The sequence below is a fragment of the Plectropomus leopardus genome, chromosome 12 (genome assembly GCF_008729295.1).
Source record: "Plectropomus leopardus isolate mb chromosome 12, YSFRI_Pleo_2.0, whole genome shotgun sequence".
Lineage (NCBI taxonomy): Eukaryota > Metazoa > Chordata > Actinopteri > Perciformes > Serranidae > Plectropomus > Plectropomus leopardus.
In genome coordinates, this window is record NC_056474.1 from 23,396,104 (window position 1) to 23,415,294 (window position 19,191).

Here is a 19,191-nt window from a genome sequence, read left to right on the forward strand (position 1 = left end):
ACTGCTTCAGCTGGGTTTGATTCACAGACCTACACGGACACAATACATAATAATAATAATAATCACTTTGCCCCAATCCCTATGTCATAAATTCTCACTTCTACCTTTGTGAGTGTGCACAGGGTGTTTGTGTGTTGTTTTGTTTTTGCAGGGCTGGTATTCTGTACGATTCTGTTTAATATTGTAATATTGGGAAATGCATGTTTTGAAATGGAAACATATGTGACAGCGTTTGTGTTTGCCCAAACTCAGGTAGGAATATTGAAGAGAAAACAGATGACTGCACAGAATTTGCAAGCTCCCCTTTATTTAGATAAAAGTGTTGACTCAGGAGTCTGTCAGCCTGCTACAATGTGATTTTTTCCTCCATTTATCTCAACAGCACTGTGATCCAAACTGAGCTATTTACCATTCACATTAACTCCATATTGAATTTTAACCTTAACTACCGCAGCTTGCTGCTGTCTTATTCTTTATGTTGAGTTTTAGTGTGTAAGTAAAGTGACATAGAGACATTAACTGATATGAGTCGTCAAGGAGGCGTGCATTTCTTTGTTCAGCCAGGATGATGAAGATGAAGATGAGAGACGAAGACCATGCACTTGAAGAAACAACAAAAAACGGAAACTTGACTTCTACCCTCCTTTACCTGCACTGAGCACAAAAACACCACTCAGAGACAGAATAGGAAAGAAATAAAAACCCTCGCTCATCCTCCACTCTGTCAAATGCACACACACTCCATGCTCATATATACCTACACACTGCCATGCCATCATGAAAGCAAAACATTGATAGCTTCTGACAACCGGTTTCTCCCGCAGAGACAAAACAATGCAGTGTTACTAATAGATAAACAGTTGAGTCTCTTTCAGTCTTCAAAAAACCTCATTTAAAACCCCACATCCATTGAAATGTCATTCACAAAAACACAATATTCCCACTCAGCCCTGAGGCACCCACACGCTTTCAACACTAATTCAGGGTCCAACAGGGGCCAATTTGGACTGACCAAACAAAAACTTCAACTGAGCCCCATTCTTGTCTTCTTTCAGACTGTGCACCATGCTTTTGTTTATAGTCACTGTAAACTTGGTGTACAGATTCAGGTGTGTTAAAAAAATACTTCCCCACATTTGGATCCAGTTTTGAACAAAAGAAGAAGGACACCAGAAGAAGATCTAGATTTATCCAACTGGTTATTATGAGTTATTATGTTGGATTTTATTATAAAGAAAAGTGCTTTTTCAAAGCATTATAATGTCACAGTGAAATTGACATTTGACTTTTTGGACATAAAATGTACTTCAACGTTTGTGTGAAATTTTGTCAGAATTAATGTATTAATTTGGAGGTAATGGCCAAAAACATGTGTTTTGGGGTCACAGTGACCCTGACATTAGACTACCAAAATTTAAAAATTTCATCTTTCAGCCCAAGTGGTTGTTTGTACCAAAATTGAGGAAATTCCCTAAGTGCCTTCTTTAGATACTGTGCTCATGGGAATGACACATACGCAAGTCAAGTAATTTGTTCCTACCTCCATCAAACGTTCAAACAATGCTGCTTAAGGCTGCAGAGATTGTGCTTTAGTTTATGTTTTTTTAACAGTGGTGTGTGTGCAACGTGTTTTGTGTGATGTGTGTACAAATTCGACTATGTGCAATTTATTGGGGTGATTTGGTATAGCTAGTGCTGTTATGTTTATATGTGGTTTGTTTCATTGTGACTGAATGTTTTTTGGGCACAGAATCTGAGTCCAAGATAAATTTCCCTGCAGGGACAATAAAGTGTATGGTATGGTATGGTATGGTTTCGTATAGATGAGCCAAAGAATGTTCGTGCCAATTTGAAAGAATTCCCTCAAGGCGTTAGTAAAATACTGCACAAGAATGAGATGGGCACAAAGTCACAGTGACCTTGACCTTTGACCACCAAAATTTATTTAGTTTATCATTGAGTCCCAGTAGACATTTGTGCCAAATATGAAGAAATTCTCTCAAGGTGTTCTTGAGATATCATGTTCATGAAAATGAGAAAGACAAATGCTCTAATGGAATGGAATCTGAGCTATGTCACTTTAGAAACATTGATGATATTGATGATATCTATAAAACATACAAATGTAATGTAATCGAGGTTTGCTGAAACATTCAATGTCCACATTTTCATCTAGAAACTGGGCTGATGGCTGTTAACATTTTTCAGAGGTGACTTAAAATGAGCAGGCAGGTTAGGCAACACAAGGCGTTGAGCTGATAATGTAATGGAGAGGCTGCTTGTGGGCTTGAGCTCCATTTGTGCTGTTAATGGAGTGTTTGCTTTGGCTAATAATACTGTTTGCTACTGGCAACAGTAATAACACACACACATACACTGCTTCAGATATAATAACCTACTGTGAAGTATGACCACCACACTGAAGCTGAGCCGGTGAGTCAATTTTCCACCTAACTTTCCAGTACAATATATCCCATGGGCCCAAAATGCAATCAGCAGGATTACAGCAAGAAAGCATATGGTGGTTTTTTTTCTCTCTCTCTTTACTTGGAAAACAGGATTTTTTTTTTTTTTTTGTAAGTTTGTTTCAGCGAGCAGTCAGATCTGTGCAGGAACTGCATTCTGCTGAATAATAATCTAATTCATGCAGAGAAAGGGAGGCATTTAATTAAAACCACTCGAGCAGATTCTCCTTATCTGGCAAGGATATGTGGTTGGTTCAATATTTGTGTGTACGTTGGTGTTTACATCCAGTTTACTCTGTGTGTGTGTGTGTGTGTGTGTGTGTGTGTGTGTGTGTGTGTGCATGTGTGTAAGAGTGTACGTGTGTGCTATGCCCTAGAGGAGGGTTTATAATTGCTGTAATTGTCTCATTAATTGTGCTGCTATTTGGCGTGACACCAAGACAGGAAAATGATTTGTTTTGCGCTCCCTCCCATCGTCTCTCCCTCCCTCTCTCATCTCCTGAGGTTATTGCTCTGATCCTGCATTGTTATTGATGATATACATATTACAGTATATGTTAATCATCAATGACTTAAATTGAAAATTAAATATAATATAAAATATAAGATATCATTTTGTGTTTAACAACATGCATGTACAGTAAGTCAAGCATCATAAGTGCCAAAGTTACAGTTGCATCAGATTGTATCAATCTCCATTCTATTTACAATCACTTAATGTTTAGTGTTTCTCTCTCTGTCCCTGTCATTCATAAATATATCGCTAGATGTCGAGGCGCTGATGATTGTACAGTCCAACTGCCACCAGCCTTTTATCAAACATATCTTTCATATCTCTTTCCACGTGGAGATGACTCAGTTGAAGGTGACATTTGTATAAAGTAACTTGACATTTTCTACCCGCACATTACTATAAATGCATTTATTACTGATGGCTCTATAGATGCCAATCAAAAGAATTAAAAAATGGATATGAAATGTCCAAGCAGAGCAGCTGACTTCCAGATATCACCAAGGATGCGTGTGCGTAATTGTGTGTGTGTGTGTGTGCGCGCGCGCGCGCGTGTGTGTGTGTGTGTGTGTGTGTGTGTGTGTGTGTGTGTGTGTGTGTGTGTGTGTGTGTGTGTGTGTGTGTGTGTCTTTCTTGGATGGTGCCGTCTGCTGCCCCGCTTCACCTCACAAACTTATTACTCTGCCAGCAAAGAAAAGGGAAGAAAAATGGTTCAAAACAAAAAATGCTGCTTTGCTTCTCAAAAAATGCCATGTGACAAAACAATTGAGGAGAAAAGAAACATTCCTGCTTAAGAAATAGCAGAGCACGCAGTTTGACGCTGCTATTTTCCCTTGTCAAATATTTGTGTTTTCACCTGGAAAGCACTGTTTATTAAATTCTTCTTACAAGCTGAAGGAGACAGAATTTTCTCCAGTTTTCTGGCTAAATGAGATAAGCAAATAGGTAAACGACAAAACAAGCTTTAAAAAGTGGTTGACTTCAGAAAACATGACATTTGCAATGCAAATGCAATACAAAACAAATCCTTTATGTTATATGGTTTGATTCTGTCCGTAAGCAAGTAGCGTATTTATTTCCGTCTTTTAACCAACATTAACAATGACATGGAGGCATTAATTATGACGCCCAGCTGCCTTTATATATACTACTGCCAACCACAGCAAAAGCAGGTCTATTGAACATGGATATATATCTAATTACGTTCTCACTGTGAAGTCTGGGGTTGTTCAAGTCTTTAGATCCACGGAATATTGATTGATTAACTGACTTAATGAATACCTCTCCATTTTTATTTTCTCACAGTTGTTTAATGGCCTGTAAAGTAGCTGCTCATGTTACCAGGATAGCTGAGTGACTCAGAAAAAATGCACACATCCTGTTTCTATGGGTTCCCACTTCTGGTATCCGTAAATACATTGATAAAAGTTGTAGACCTGCCATCAAGCATTGCAGTTGTCGAAGTGACAAATATTAACTCCTAGTAACTCCTAGTAGTTAAAGTATTTCTTATATTACTATAATATTACTGTTCAGTCACTACATAATACACAGACTGTTGTTTTTGTTTATACTGACGATACTGTTTGTGCTTATTGTATTATGTATGATGACTGAATAAAATATTACTACTCCTACTAAATAATCCATATGCTCTGTTAAGATACCTCATACTGTTTCAATGCTCCTGATCAATGTCAAATTGTTGCTTATTTGCTGTTAAAAATTAGTAGCTTAAGTCAACAGGATAGCATTGATAAAAGCATTGGACTTCAAATCCAATGGGTAAAAGCTTCCCCTGGTTCACCTCCTATTCCCAGTAATCGGACATGTTCATTTAGCAGGATCAATGCAATAAAAACTTCCTTGTGGAGTTTCTGAATTCCTCAATATGTTTTTTTTTTTTTATGCAGCTTTTAAGAAATCAGTAACTATAGTGTGAGATGGGAGCAAGTTGGTTTTCTGCCTTTAGAAGTAGCCACTAATGTCACCAGGGTGGCAAAGTTGTTGAGGCATTGCATTGTAGTTCCAAAGGACATAAAATCTCATGGGTTCAAATCCCATTCTTGGTGTGAGGTTTGTATTGTGAAAAGTTACAGATATGCCATTAAGAATAATAGACCTTTCCAGAGTTTTTGAAGAAGAAATAATAGTTCCTGTCATCGTGTCAAATATACTCTGCTTGAGTGTGTCGCTCCATTACAACTTTCAAAGAATGATGTATTATGTTGTTAGTTTAGGGTGTTTTCTGTTGAAAGAGTTTGAAGTTATTGGATTTGACAAAAGTGGAAAAGTGTCCTTGTTGGTTTTAATGTCTCTCTGAAAGCACAGTGCGTGTTTGTTAGAACACATGTGAAACCTACTGAAGTAAGCATGTATGGACATCTGAGATCAACACTGTTCAGACAAACATCCAGAGCTTATCATCCTTGAGAAGTTTACCTTTGACCTTTCACACTCTGAAATCCATGTAACTGATTGGTTTCAGTGTTTAGGAGTTAAATCAAAACACCAAAGGGCACCAGGATGGCTGAGTGGTTAAGGCGTTGGACTTAAGATCCAATGGGCAAAGCCCTCATGGTTTCAAACCACTGGTAACTGAACATTGTGCTTGAGTATATAAATACTGTCATGATTCCTATCAATATAAGTTCATTTCAGGTGACTGATTTGCAGCCTTTATAAATACCTGCTAATCCCACCAGGATGGCTGAGTGGTTAAAATAAGATGCTAAAGTGGTGTTGGGCAGATAATGACAGGGGGTTTGATCATAATATTGATGATTTTTTTGCCATTAAAAAAAAAATCTGAATGCGCCAGGATTCTGAGGGGTTTCAAATGTTGATCTTAAGATGTAAATTAAATCAAAATGCTGTAGTAAGGCACCTCCGACAACAGTTGTGTGGATAACAGCAGGTCTTTTGTCTCTGATTGTCTTTGTTCAAATCCACAGGCAAATTAGTCTGTGCTTGGATACTCTTGACTGACATGTTGTGCAGGTAACAACGTGGCAATCTTATCTTCACATTCATGTGCCATCAACACAAAAAGGCTGCATTCATCAGGATGGCAGAGTGGTTTTAATGCGTTGCACACAAGTCCCCTTGGGTTTGAATCCAACTCCTGATAGGTGTTTATTGATTACGGGGTGTAGAAATTATGTAAAACCAAACAAAAAAAAAAAGGCACATTATCGGTGCCTTGTCTGATCAGAAAGTGGCACAGCAAAATCCAATAAAAAATACATCATAGTGGAAGCTTTGTGGCATCATCACTACTATTAAATTGAATGGTTCAACACAGCTTAATTGAATAGAATCCTTCATGTTGGACTTTGACTCTCCATACGCCACTGTTATTAAGGTTTGCAATAGGTAAGCATCACAATTTGTGTGTCAAAGTAAGCCTTAGAACCATGATGGTGCTTTAACTCTGCAAGAATTCAAATGCTCGTGTCATGAAGCTCTGTGGGCTGTGCAGAATATTAGGGGAAGGTTACATCTCAAATAATAGAAAAGCAACAAAAATGTGTCTCAGCAAATGTCAGTGAACATTTTCTTAAACTGACCTGTCAATGATTCCACACATGTCAATCTGCAGATTGCTGTAGATTCCCAGCTGCTTTTGCTGCACCAGGATCAGGTCCACAATTTGGTTGTCCAGAGACAAGAGACGCATGCAGCCCTGGAAGACATTAAAGGGGTTTCTGCACTCTTGCCTGTCATCTTCAGATGGACAACCTGAAGAGAAGACAAAGGGAACATCAGTCTGAGATCACATAATAGTCATCATCTAATCGAAACAGTATTTATATGATACTATCATGCCACATAGAATAGGGGACATATATGACCATTATCACTCGGGTCTGAGAAATATGTAAACTGACATGCACAATTAAGTTCAACTGCTTTTAGTCAAGTTCCCCATGGGTGTATGATGCTGGACAGTGTTTAATTACTTAAAGAGATGCAGTTAACATGGTCCACTCTTACCACCAAAGAAGAGGTGACCTTCTATGGTGACAAGAAACGAGGGACTTTCGTGAGTGCTGCCTCCTTCCTCTTTATCCACTGTAATGCTCACACGACCTCGTCTGGAGTTCAGCTCCACTGAATGCCACTGACCATCATTCAGAGCAGAACCTGGGAACCAAATATTCATTAAAACACACAACTGAAAATTAGTTTTTTCCCCCCATGTGTTCATGGCTGCATACTGAGCCGTGTAGACCTGCCGCAGATGTTGCCAGTATGAGATATTTTTCCAAGGCTGAAGCCATGGACACTCACATAGCGTTATTAGATATCGTTTCACACCACAACCTGCCACATGTGCACTAAAATCCGGATTTGGAAACATCTTGGAAATCATGTCTTTCTCACACTGAAACAGTAATTTGGAGAATAGTATCAGTCAAAACTAAAAATGATTTGGAAAAAAGAATAAAGATTCTTGGTACAAATGGACTACAAGAAAACATTGGGGGCAGGTGAAAGCAGACCACACAGGCGTCTACTTTTTCCTGCATCCTATGTGTGATTGATCTGCAACAGTGCCAGAAAGACTGTGCTTGCCTTGTGAATCTGGATGTTGGTAGGAGTCGAGGAAATAAATCAATATCTCATTATCTCCTCTATTTTTCTTACTGACAATACTTTGCTCAAGAACACACCCCAGTCATCTTCCAGTGCCATCAGCTGCACAGTGTTCTGCCACAGTGATGTGGATGTGTGACCACAGCTTTTGGCAATAAGGCTAATATGGGAGATCATGAAGTAAACATTGGACTTTTGTTCAAATTACTTGAATCTTGTGTGATCTCCCTCTTGTCAAGCTCACTGAGCCTGGGCATGGCACCCCTCCCACTGTCTCAGCAACTATCCTAGTCAACCTCATCAGGCAGCTGGCTGACATGGGAGGGCGGTTACCTTGATTACGCTCACCTGGGCCTTGCAGGCTATAAAAGCTGGGCAAGGTAGTAATTCATTTCCCTTCTTTCCTCCAGCAGACATCCAACCTGCATTTTTGCCTTTTGGTTTTGCACTTTCAACACCTCCACAGCACACCTGACACACATCCATGCATAGATTTCATTACCGACTTTCCTTATCTACACACGCCATTGTTTATTTGAATTAATCTTAGTTAATCATTTTTTATTTAATCTCTTATGTGGACTACCTCCTTGTCACATTCACTGAGCCTGCTTGTGACAAATAGTTTGAAAGAGAGAGTGCTCATGTGTCCTTGTTGGTTTAAACCTTGGCCCCAATTTATTGGAGAAATGGTTCGAACTGACTGCTAAACTCTTTCCCTTGCATTGCATACTTGGCATTTAAACCATTTAAAGGGTTGTATTTGTTTTATTGCCTTGACCAAGGGGGAAAGTGAAGGGAATGGCTTCAAAAGTGTGTTTATCTGCTCTAACATATGCATCAAAGTATGTAAGGATACCAAAAACAGAGCACTATAAAACCACAAGAAAAAGTCAATGGTGTGATATTTAGCATGATATTAAAAACCAAAGAAAATTGATGACTTGATTTTATTAAATAATAACTCTTTCGTGTGTACATTTGCCGTTTTCTCGCTGGGTCTGACTCTGAATCTGTCTCTGAAAAGAAACCAGTTGTGAGTGCTTTGCTTGTACGCCAAGGATGATGGTAGGCTGTTTCCTGATGTGTATGATTGCATCCTCTGCTGTTCAAACTACTATCAGGGCCATTAAGTTGCCATTAAGTTTAAAAAAAGAAAAATCAACAATCAGGGATTTGGACAAGTATTACAATTTAACAAAAAAACATACAATAACCTGCAAATTCTGACAGCTGGTGGATAACCAACAACATTTTTTTTCAAGATGGAAAAAATGGAAAAATATTTTAAAAAGACAATTCTTGTCAGATTTGTCATTATGACTTTTAACTTTTTTTATTTTACTAAGTTCTCAATGAGACATTGCAATGTAAGGCTAGATTAAAAAGCCTCTGAAAGGGATTGTACTTTCCATAGGCAAGAAGGCAAGTGTAAATGATGACCTCTCTTGATTTTCAAAAATTTAGGGAGAGACAGTAGAACCCATGGAAATATTCTTGTAATATCAAGGTAGACTTTGTCACACTCCGATAACGACATCAATACATTTAGTTATCGCCATATCATGACATTCTATATATCGTTACATCCCGATGACTAGCAAATCCACTGCAAATTGTTACTTGCCACTCAAATCTGATGGTTATTCTATTCTTTTTATCCCCTTGATTTCTTGTTTATTTAAAAAGCTTGGGATTAAGTGTAAGGGCTAACTTATCTCACTTAAATATGGAATGACACAGTTATTACTCAGTGTAGTCACCACTTACTGCACTGTTTTGGTTAGAAGTGAATCAGAGGATGTAGGATTACCTGCGCTGAGCTCCAGCAGCGACCTCCCAGTTTTATGGATCTGCAACCGGAGTCGGGCCTCACTCAGGTACAACCAGACCACGCCCCCATCCTGAGGCAGGTCAAAGGTTAGCAGAAGCCCCGCCTTGTTCCATGTCCTAAACTGGAACCCCACAGACAAGCCCCCCGAGGAGGACACTGTCGCCCCCGGCAACTGGAGGAAGCTCCCGGGGCCGGGGAATGTCAAGGCGACAGAAACTGACTCAGCACAAGAAAAGGTCACATTGCCCTGAGAGCGATAGAGTGGAGAGAGAGGAGGTGGGACAGAAAAATGATTACTAAAGAGATAAAACAACATAAAACATGAATATTAATCAGTTGCAGAGGGCGTGTCGATGTGACCTCTGTCACAATGATCTCATCAGCAAGTCTCCTTAAGAGGACACCGATATTACCATAATGATAACAGCAAGGCTTAGTATAAGATTAGGAAAACAAACTGAAAATACCAAAGTCACCTCGCATGGAGGTAAAAGAGATAACAAATTAGAATGAAAGAAGGAAAGCATACAGTAAGCCAGCACTAAAATATCTTGACATCTCTGTTACAGTCCATTGTTTTGAGTAGTGGTGATGACACCAGGTTCTTTGCTAAGCCTGCAGAAGTAATATATGAGAGTCCCAGCTCTCTGCTGGGAATATCAGCCTGCTATCTTTATAATGCTTTGGAAACACAGATGACATCTAAAGCCCATTGTGGTGCAGTTAGAGTGATGTACAATGATTCATGTTGGGAGTGGGCTGTACTTTTGCACAACAGAAAGTAAAAAAAAATAACTTAGAAATCCACATAAGCTTAAGGACAACAGCACTGATACACCAGTCCTCCTTCACTCTGATTTTCTTTGTGTTAATGCCCCCTCATAGAGCCATATGATGCACCATTTAGTCTCTGTGTTAAATTGGATCATAACTTTGTGGTTAGTACTGTAAGAGCCTCCGCACCAACATTAAATTGCCTCTATTATATCTTTAGCCATGCATGTGAAATCTCTGAACCTCTTTAGCAAGAATTCATGTTCTTTTTTTCTGCTGCTTGGGCCTTTAATGTAATGAGAGAGCATTTTTTACTCCCCGTAGAAACGCTTCACAGCCTCTCCCCGATGAGCTTGCTCCACTCATTGTGAATATAGAAACGTCTGAAGGTCCTAATGGCCAAGATGAGGAGGCATTAGTGAGGGTCTAACCACTGTCTACAGTCCTTTTGTATTGGCTTCATTAACCAGTCAGCAGATTGTTTCAGCAGCGTCCAGTATAACCAGCAAATGACATGCCACAGAGGTAAAGCCAATATTTCACCACGAAGATTGAATCCCAGTGGGGACAAGAGAATCTATCACACTCAAAAAGAATAAATTCACAAACCAAGAAAAAAAACCCAAGTGAAGAAAACAACCCCACTGCTTGAAACAAGATGAACATGCTGGTCTTTGGTCGTGGATGCACTGTGTTGAATTATTCGTTATTAGTCACATAAAAGTCACGAAAAACACCAAGCAGAATATTCTATCCACATTTTGGAGAAAGTTTTTTTGATTTCTGTTTGCCTCTCCAGTGATTCTGCTGTTCCCTCTCAGATAAAAAGAGTCCTGCCCACCTAAGAGCACGTGGTTGTGTTTTAATCAAAAATAACTTACCACTACAGTAACTTGGTGATCCTTGCGTTGAGCTAATTCTATCAGGTTGAGGCCATTGTACAGCAGGTTTTCAAGGCAGCCATGAAAGTTCTTCTTGGAGACAACTTGTTTCTGAGAGCCCTGGCTGTGGAGTCCCCCTACACTCAGCTGTATGAAGACAAAAAGATACATGCAGTGGTTTGCATGCACATTAAACCAGAATTACTGCTTTGTGACTGTGTGCCTGTGAACACCAGTCAAGTTGTGCTTACAGTTTTCGTCCATGTCTGTGAAAACATGGATGCTTCACATGCATCTTCCCCAGCGCTGCACAGAAAATATAAAAAATCAGCACAGTGTCAAGATGAATACCCAAAATTAGTGTCACCAGTTCAGTATCTGACCAAATATCTCCCCTTCTGTTACAAAATGATGGCCAGAAAAGAGTTTTTTTTTAGAAAATAATGATGTCAAAGTTAGGCTGACTTTTGACCTTTTGGAAATAGTAGTCATCACCTCATCATTATATCCTATTTGTGTGAAATTTTAGAGTATGAATTCTTGAGTTATGACCAAAAGAAAGAGGTCACAGTGACCTTGATGTTTGACCTTTGACCAAATTCTAATCAGTTCTTGAGTCTTTGTGCCAAATTTAAATAAATGTCCTCAGTTTGATATATGATAGATAGATAATAGACATTGCATTGCAGGAATGAGACTGAGGAGGTCTTACTGACATTGACCTATTTCCTATGACCACCATAATCCAATCAGTTCACTGTTGAGTCCATGTGGATGTTTGTGCCAAATTTGAAGAAATTCCCTCAAAGTGTTCAGAAAATATCCAGTTCACAAGAATGGGACAGATGGGCAGACTGACAGACAGACAACACAAAAACATAATGCCTAGGACCACAACTATCGCAGATGAGGACGCATAATCATAAATATGCAATATCTACATTTCCTCTGGCCTGACGCAATTGTAAACATTCAGTGGTTGTGTAGTTTTCTCATTGCATGACAAGTGTGGGATGTAGGTTTTTTGTGTTTTTCCCACCTTCTCAATGTCCCAATGGCTGAACTCTGCAGGGATTTGAACCCTCTCTGTGTGTTTGTCCACAGTGAGGTTGAGGTGAGAGCCCCGTCGCTCCACTGCTAAATGGTGCCAATGCTGATCATCTAACAGGCTGCCGAGTGAGGCAAGGTGTTGGGGTTCTGAGGATGAAATCCTACCTGGAAGAGAAGAGGTGAAGAAAGTGATGAGAGTAATTTTCTGATTTCAGTGTATAAACTGTATTCCATTTTCTGACCCAGTGCAAAGAAAATTAAACACAAGGCCAAGAAAAGCTTCTCAGTTGTGATGAATTTTTTAATTTTCCCAGTATCCCACAGAGAGGAACAAATCAAGGTCAGCCAGTCTCATCTCACAAGGGACTATAGAGTGTCTGCATAGTAGAATTTGAGAACCAAATCCCAATATATGATAATGCAGAATTTGAAAAACTGCAGTGGAAACATAGTGAGACATCATTAATGATAGATGAGCAGCAGCAGGTCCAAATAAGTGGATCCATTTCTGCATCCCCTAAAGTGCTGGGAGAGAAACTTTGTGTTTCTGCTGAAAGACTGAACTGTAGCGAGAGCTGAAGACAGTCAGCCATTAAAAATGTATGAGTTATTCTTTAGGGAGCGACAATTCCAACAACAAAGAAAGAGTTTGGAAGATGATGGACAAATGTATTTTTGATATTTCAGCCCATTTGGTGAGCGGGTTTATTTGTCTGCAGCTTGGATGAAAAAAACAACTTCATCTAGAGAGAGACAGTTAGGATGTGGACCTCATGAAACATGGGACGTCCGTCCTGTCAAAACATTTATTGTGATGAGTTATAGCTTGGATGAGTGGGAAGAGACAGTGAAATCAATATGTGAGGAAGGATGGCAAGACTTTAAAACAAATCTGATGTTGTTGGAGGCGGAGAAAAGAGAGGGAGAGGATCTTATGATTGAGGGTTTTGTTAAACTGGATGATTTGATTACTGGCTGAATGACTGGAAAGAGAAAGCGGAAATCAATAGGAGAGATCAGAGGGCAAACAAATAGAAAATGAATTGATTCTAATATGCAGACACCCCTTTTCCTTTTCTTTGTAGCTGTCTCTGTTCTTTCCTCTGCAGCAGATTTTTTTTGGCAGTATCAAGGTCACCAGGGAGAAAAAGTTATTAATTAAATTTTTTAAGAACTGACACCAATGGATTACACATGTAGCTTCATGACACAGCAGTCAGTAGTTTTATTTTTTTGACCATTTGGGAAAACTCCTGAAAACTAATGCTGCCCTCTGTGTATGTGTAAAACCTTGAGCAAGAATGTTCAATGAAATCAATGGTTTGCATCCTGATGGGAGCATAAATGTGCACAGGAAATATTAATAAGCAACTGGTCAGCAGATATGAAAATCTCAGTGTGATGGTTGCACAGAAGAAAGGTCATAGGGCCTCAAAAATCATTTTTTATCTTGAGTGCATGAATGTGCACAGTACATTTCCTAAGTATTCAGAGATCTACGAAAACCCAGAAAATCAGGCTGCAGTTATAAATCTAGATGTGTGAAGCTGCTGAGGGTGAGTGAGCACACTTAGCAACATTTCTAGACAAATAATGAATTAAAAAAACTGCTAATGATGGCAACATTTTTTATTCATATGCAGGAGGGACAGACTGGATGTGTTTGCTTCATTCTTGCAGCTTATGCTGAACACTTCCCAAACTTTTTCCTTGCCAAGTAACTCTGTATCACATTCTGTCTGCAATTTCATTACAGCTGTTCACTGTGACTCTAAATCTGATTACACAGGAAGACAACGACAGCCCTTATCAGGAGCCGCTGTCACTGTAATCAGATCCAAACATAATTTTCAAACTGTAAACACACTTTGGGAGAGCAAATATTTCAGCACACTGATAGGTCATTAAGATTGTGTCAAGCCTCATCTTTCTAATGTTTGTACATATTAGTTCAGTGCCCGTTCAAAACATGCCTGTTACGAAGACAATTGCTTGCCCTTCGGTATTGCTGCTTGCAGCTTTCTCGAGAATGGCTCATCAAAACAACTTCACACTGACATCAGGCTTCCGGCCTTGAGAACTACACGTTCCAGGAAACAACTGAGTCCCTCAGCAATGATCACAAAAATATTTTATGGCCTCAATGAAGTCAAGACCCAATTATTTCCATGGACAAAAGCATTCATTTCAAAAGTTACTTCTCTAATGCTGAGATGTTTGAATTTGCTACAATGTAACATCTCCTGTCTCTCTCTCTTCGTCTGCTGTTGAATGTACAATAGCAAGCAAAAGAGGACAAGCTGTCCCCAGCATGCCATTTGGCAGTGTAACAGTATATAGGGGTCCCCTCTCAATACTCTACACAGTGTGTCCTTCTGGTTGTAGTAACACACCACTAAATATATCCCTTAGATCTCAAGAGTCTGCACTGAAAACACAGAGCTTTCATGGGTCCTGAGCAATAGAGTGATGTAGGAATGATATTAAACTGTAGGCCAGCACAGAGGTTGGCATTGCCCTGGTTCCCTTCACAGAAAGACAATGGAAAATAAGCTCTATGGAAAGCAGGACTTTTTGTCACTTATGTTTTGTTCAGCAACAACCACTTTAATATATTTGAAGTAAAACTGCAATCATCAAAAGTGAAAAGCTAAAGTTAGCTACAAATGAACTACATCACGGTCATATGACTTCATTGTTGCCACCACAGCAAGGCTGCAAACCCATGTTTGATGTGATGACGTTTTGTAGTCTCGTTTGGCCACTTGTTAGCAACTAATTTTTTTAAGAAAGGTTGAAGTTTCAAAATTTACAAATTTATTATTTATGGGCGTATTTGATGTTGCAGAACAAAGTGTGCAATTTCTTAAGCTTGTGTTAAATAGAGTAATTATTTCAGGTATCTAACCAAAAACCCTTTGATTCTAAGACAGGGAACCAGAAAGGCAAAGATAATAACTAATTTCCGGGTTTTTGACCGCATGGACAGTTGTCAAGAAACTTGAAGGACAGAAGAGAATCCTTACCGTTTAGTTAGATTGGTAAAATGGATTGAGATAACTTGTTAGTTTGTCATAATATAAGCTGAAAGTTGAAGGTATTTTGCCCATGTCTTTTACATAAGGCTTCTGTCTTTCTTTCTTGGAGTAGACAGGTCTCCCAGCATTCACTTTGTACCAGCCACTGGTAATGGCTGATGAGCAAGACTGACAAACTTTGTTTTACAACTATTATTTTATAAGTTGCTCTATTTTTTCTTCATAAACCATTTAGACTCTGAATATGTGCTTGATTAATCCAAGCAACAGTTTACAGCTGACATTGTGCACTGGAGCAGGACCCACCAACCCTCTGCATGTTTGTTTATCAAAATAACTTCAGTATCAGCAAAGGGCTGCACTGAGTTATGAGCCAACAAAGATACAATACACCACACTGACAGTTTGATGAATGTAAAGTAGAAGGGAATGGTTTTGCGTATAAATCTTGTAATCCATGTTTATTCCAGCTGTCTGAGCAACAACTAGCAGACTGAGTGGAGTGAAAAGTCTGCTGTAAGAGGCTTCTGTAAATTGATTCCTGAACTGGAATCTGAAAATATCACTAAATGAAGATCACCAAAACAAAGACTTTTTCACTGAGAGAGAAAAAAAAATCTGAGACTTTTATTTTGAAACCCAGATGGTCTCTAAACAAAGCAGCCCACTTTCAAAGAGTCGGTGGACAAATACAAAAATGAAATCAAACTCACAAACTACAGAAAAGTGCAAAATATGATGGGAAATGAAACAGTGCTTCCTTAAGTGGGTGTACCTTGAAGACAAGGCAAGGGTGCTGCAAAAAGTATCATATTGTTCATTTATTGTGCATTAATAATTATGTTTTACCACTAAAAGAAATTGCGGAAATTTTGTAATAACTGTTTTATTTTACATTTTCACATCAAAATAGAAGAAAAAATAAAATAAAATAAACCGTTTACAAAATTCTTTAATATTTAGTTATGCTGCTGCAAGAAAATGAAAATACATGCAGCATAAGCATATTTAATTGTACTTTTTGTTGATTTTAGGTATTTTAGATATTCATGTGTAAAACTGTTGTGCACCTGTCAGCCAAATTCAACTTAAACTCAGTCATCTTAAACTTTAACATGAAAGACAACAAGAAAAACTCATTATTTCAAGTTTCCTAACTATTAGTGTTTTGTTTTGCTATTATCGAGAACAGAGTTGTTGTGTCTGTGACAGGCTGTTACTCAGTGTTGCCTCATGAAGTGAACTCCATCTGCTCCACAGGGTCAGATCTAAAGGTGTTAGTGTTACTAGAGCAGAGCAGACCGTGCATAAGCTCAGGGTCAATGCACAGAGCAAGATGACCTAAATTACACAATATGCAACCTAAAAAGCCAATTTAGAGAGAAAGAGAGGGAGAAAGGATAAAGACGAAATAGAGGGGAAGAAATGCAGAGACAAAAATAATGACAGACAGAATGATGAAGTGCATCCAACTAAGATAAAATGGTAAAAAAAAAAAAAGGGTTGAGAGCTGCAGTAGTGAACCAAACTGTGAGGAGAAAATAAAAAACACGATGAGACAGATGAAGCGTGTACAGCTGAAGAAAGCAAATGGCTTCTTGTGGTATGGAAAAAATAAAGGAATGGGAGATCTGTGGAGACAAAAAAATAGAACAGAAAAGAGTTGTAAGGGGACAAATAAAGGGAGAACGCCTGCTTTTTGTTTTCACTGTCAGTCTGTCACAGCTGAAGCAGAACTCCTCTCACTCTCTCTTCTGTCATTTCATTAAATTTCCTCCCACTGAGTCTCCCTTTATGGTGACACAGACTTCGAACACAGATGACACAGTCTTAACGGTGGAACTGCCTTCCTGTAAGAAACAGACTTTCTTTAAGCTGGAACAGTCTGTTTATGGTCTTTAAGATTGCCCAGTCTTTACAAGACTCTGTTTGTCCTCTTTTACTCTGATGGAAAGACTGAGAGAGGGATGAAGGATGGATGGATGGCAGAAAGATAAGGATGTGGGAATGAGAAATGTGTGGAAAAAACTGATGGCAGAGAGGAAGAAAGGAAGGAAAGATAAAGAAAAAGGCCAGAGGATGGAGGAGAGAGTGTTTGGGAATGTAAAGTCCAAGAGAGGGTGACAGAGGTGGGCAGATGGATGGATGGATGGATGGATAGGTGGATGGATGGATAGATGGATGGAGACAGTATTTAAGCAGCCAGATGGGGCTCCTCATCACATGGTGATGATTCAGCATGGCAGCCTGACAACCACTGGTTTAACTCTGTTAACACAGACATACACACACAGACACATACACACACACACACACACACACACACACACACATACAGACCTCCTACTGCACAAACTGTAAGCCATGCATCTTGCACAAGTCTTGCACAGTGCACCCCGAACACATGCTACAGTGAACGGTAACCATCCATCATCTCTGCAACAAGACAGAGAAGCAGCAGCAGAGTATGAGCCAATATTTAAACCAATCAGGCCGCAGCATGCGTGTCATAAATCTCGGCCAACCACAACCAATCTAAACTGATCCCAGAGGGGTTTATATTGTCCTGCACTTTATACAGATGTTCTGTACTAATATGATACAGCTGCTGCCTGGGGCTCCAAGACAACGTTATCTTCTGCCTTCTCCTTAAAAGTGGTGAATTTAAAGCTCACACCAACTTAATATAACACAGCCTCTGGATTTCAGAGTCAGCAAAAATGTGTCAGATTTTTTGTCAGTGTAGTTAGCACACATTAGCTCAGAGGGCTAAGTTGGCTTGTTTACTATGTTACGTGAGCATCACTTTGACATTGAATGCTTGCCAAAGCCTGTTCAAGTTCTTTATGAAAAAAGGAATGAATAGTCGAATACTGGTATTCAACAGCCAAATGTTGTTTCACTGACATTATTTTGAGTCAGCCCTATATCTCTGAAAGGATGTCAGTATCTGTCAGTAGATGTCAACATATTGTCCACTGTACCTTGTCTGAGCAGCAGCAGTAGCTTTCCTCTCTCTAACTCCAGACTGAGGCCATGTCCTCCTTGTCCCTCTGAGTGCAGCAGTGTCCCAAAATTCCTCAGGGTTTTAAACTTCAGAGAGACAGCCTCTCTGGACATCCGCCTTGGCCCTGGACTCAACCTGTACACCAGACTGCTGCTGCCGCCATCAAAACTCACGACATCAGAGGCTGAAAGACAAAAAAGAGACAAGAGTCAGGTCTTTATGGTTTTAAACTAATACCTTAGAGACCACCTTCAGTAAAAAACTGTTTTTAACCTTGTTAATGTGTTCGTGTGGTGTTTTTTATGGGCTGAAAATATATCAGAAGTAGAGAAAGTACTAAACTACATGGCTGAACATTTCAGCCATGTAGTTTAGTACTTGTGTACCAATAGTAGTGTACTAGTTTACTAGTGTACCAATGAAAATCTCAAAAACACAGACTCCGGCTTACAGAGTTTGTTAAGTTGCAAACCAAACCAAACCAGAAACCAGTCCCATAACGCTATGATGAAACAAGCAGTATCAAAGGAGAAGCTAGGCCACATATTTGCAATCTAAGTCTCACTTTGACTTCAACTTGTCAAAGCTGGGGACAAGGTTCATCTGAGATTAGCAACACATTATGAGCTGTTTGATAACATATTCAAGCCAAAGGCTTATGTTATGTATTACCATGTACAAGTGGAGGTTTGTGTGTTTGATGAGCAGAGTGGATGGTGATCAGGTACACTTAAGATGCCAGCGAGCGACTGAGGGACGAGGCTAATTTGCATATTTATAAATTTGCACATGCTAAATGAAGCAAAGGTGTTGAGTTACATTGTGAACTCATGTTCCATTTCAAAGCATGAGGGGATTTTTTTCATAGAAAAAATTTTGTAATATATAATTTGATAAACAGGCATGAGTTCGGGGGTTAATCGATGCCTAAACTGTAAATAATGATGGGTGCTTAAACAAAAAAAGAAAAACTATTCATAAAGTACCTTTATTGATTTGAGTTAAACCTGTGGTACCCAACTGGTCCAGCCA

General features: G+C 39.2%; 1 protein-coding gene across 1 annotated transcript in view; it reads right to left on the bottom strand.

The window, feature by feature from the left end:
• LOC121951098 (contactin-associated protein-like 5) overlaps positions 1 to 19,191 on the bottom strand; it is a 70,847-nt gene that overhangs the window by 45,159 nt on the left and 6,497 nt on the right. The window contains exons 3-8 of the mRNA XM_042497319.1: positions 18,137 to 18,343; positions 12,104 to 12,279; positions 11,068 to 11,211; positions 9,389 to 9,656; positions 6,973 to 7,122; positions 6,546 to 6,717 (exon numbers count right to left, since the gene is read on the bottom strand). Of these exons, the coding sequence (XP_042353253.1) occupies positions 6,546 to 6,717; positions 6,973 to 7,122; positions 9,389 to 9,656; positions 11,068 to 11,211; positions 12,104 to 12,279; positions 18,137 to 18,343 (1,117 nt within the window). The remainder of the gene's footprint in view (positions 1 to 6,545; positions 6,718 to 6,972; positions 7,123 to 9,388; positions 9,657 to 11,067; positions 11,212 to 12,103; positions 12,280 to 18,136; positions 18,344 to 19,191) is intronic.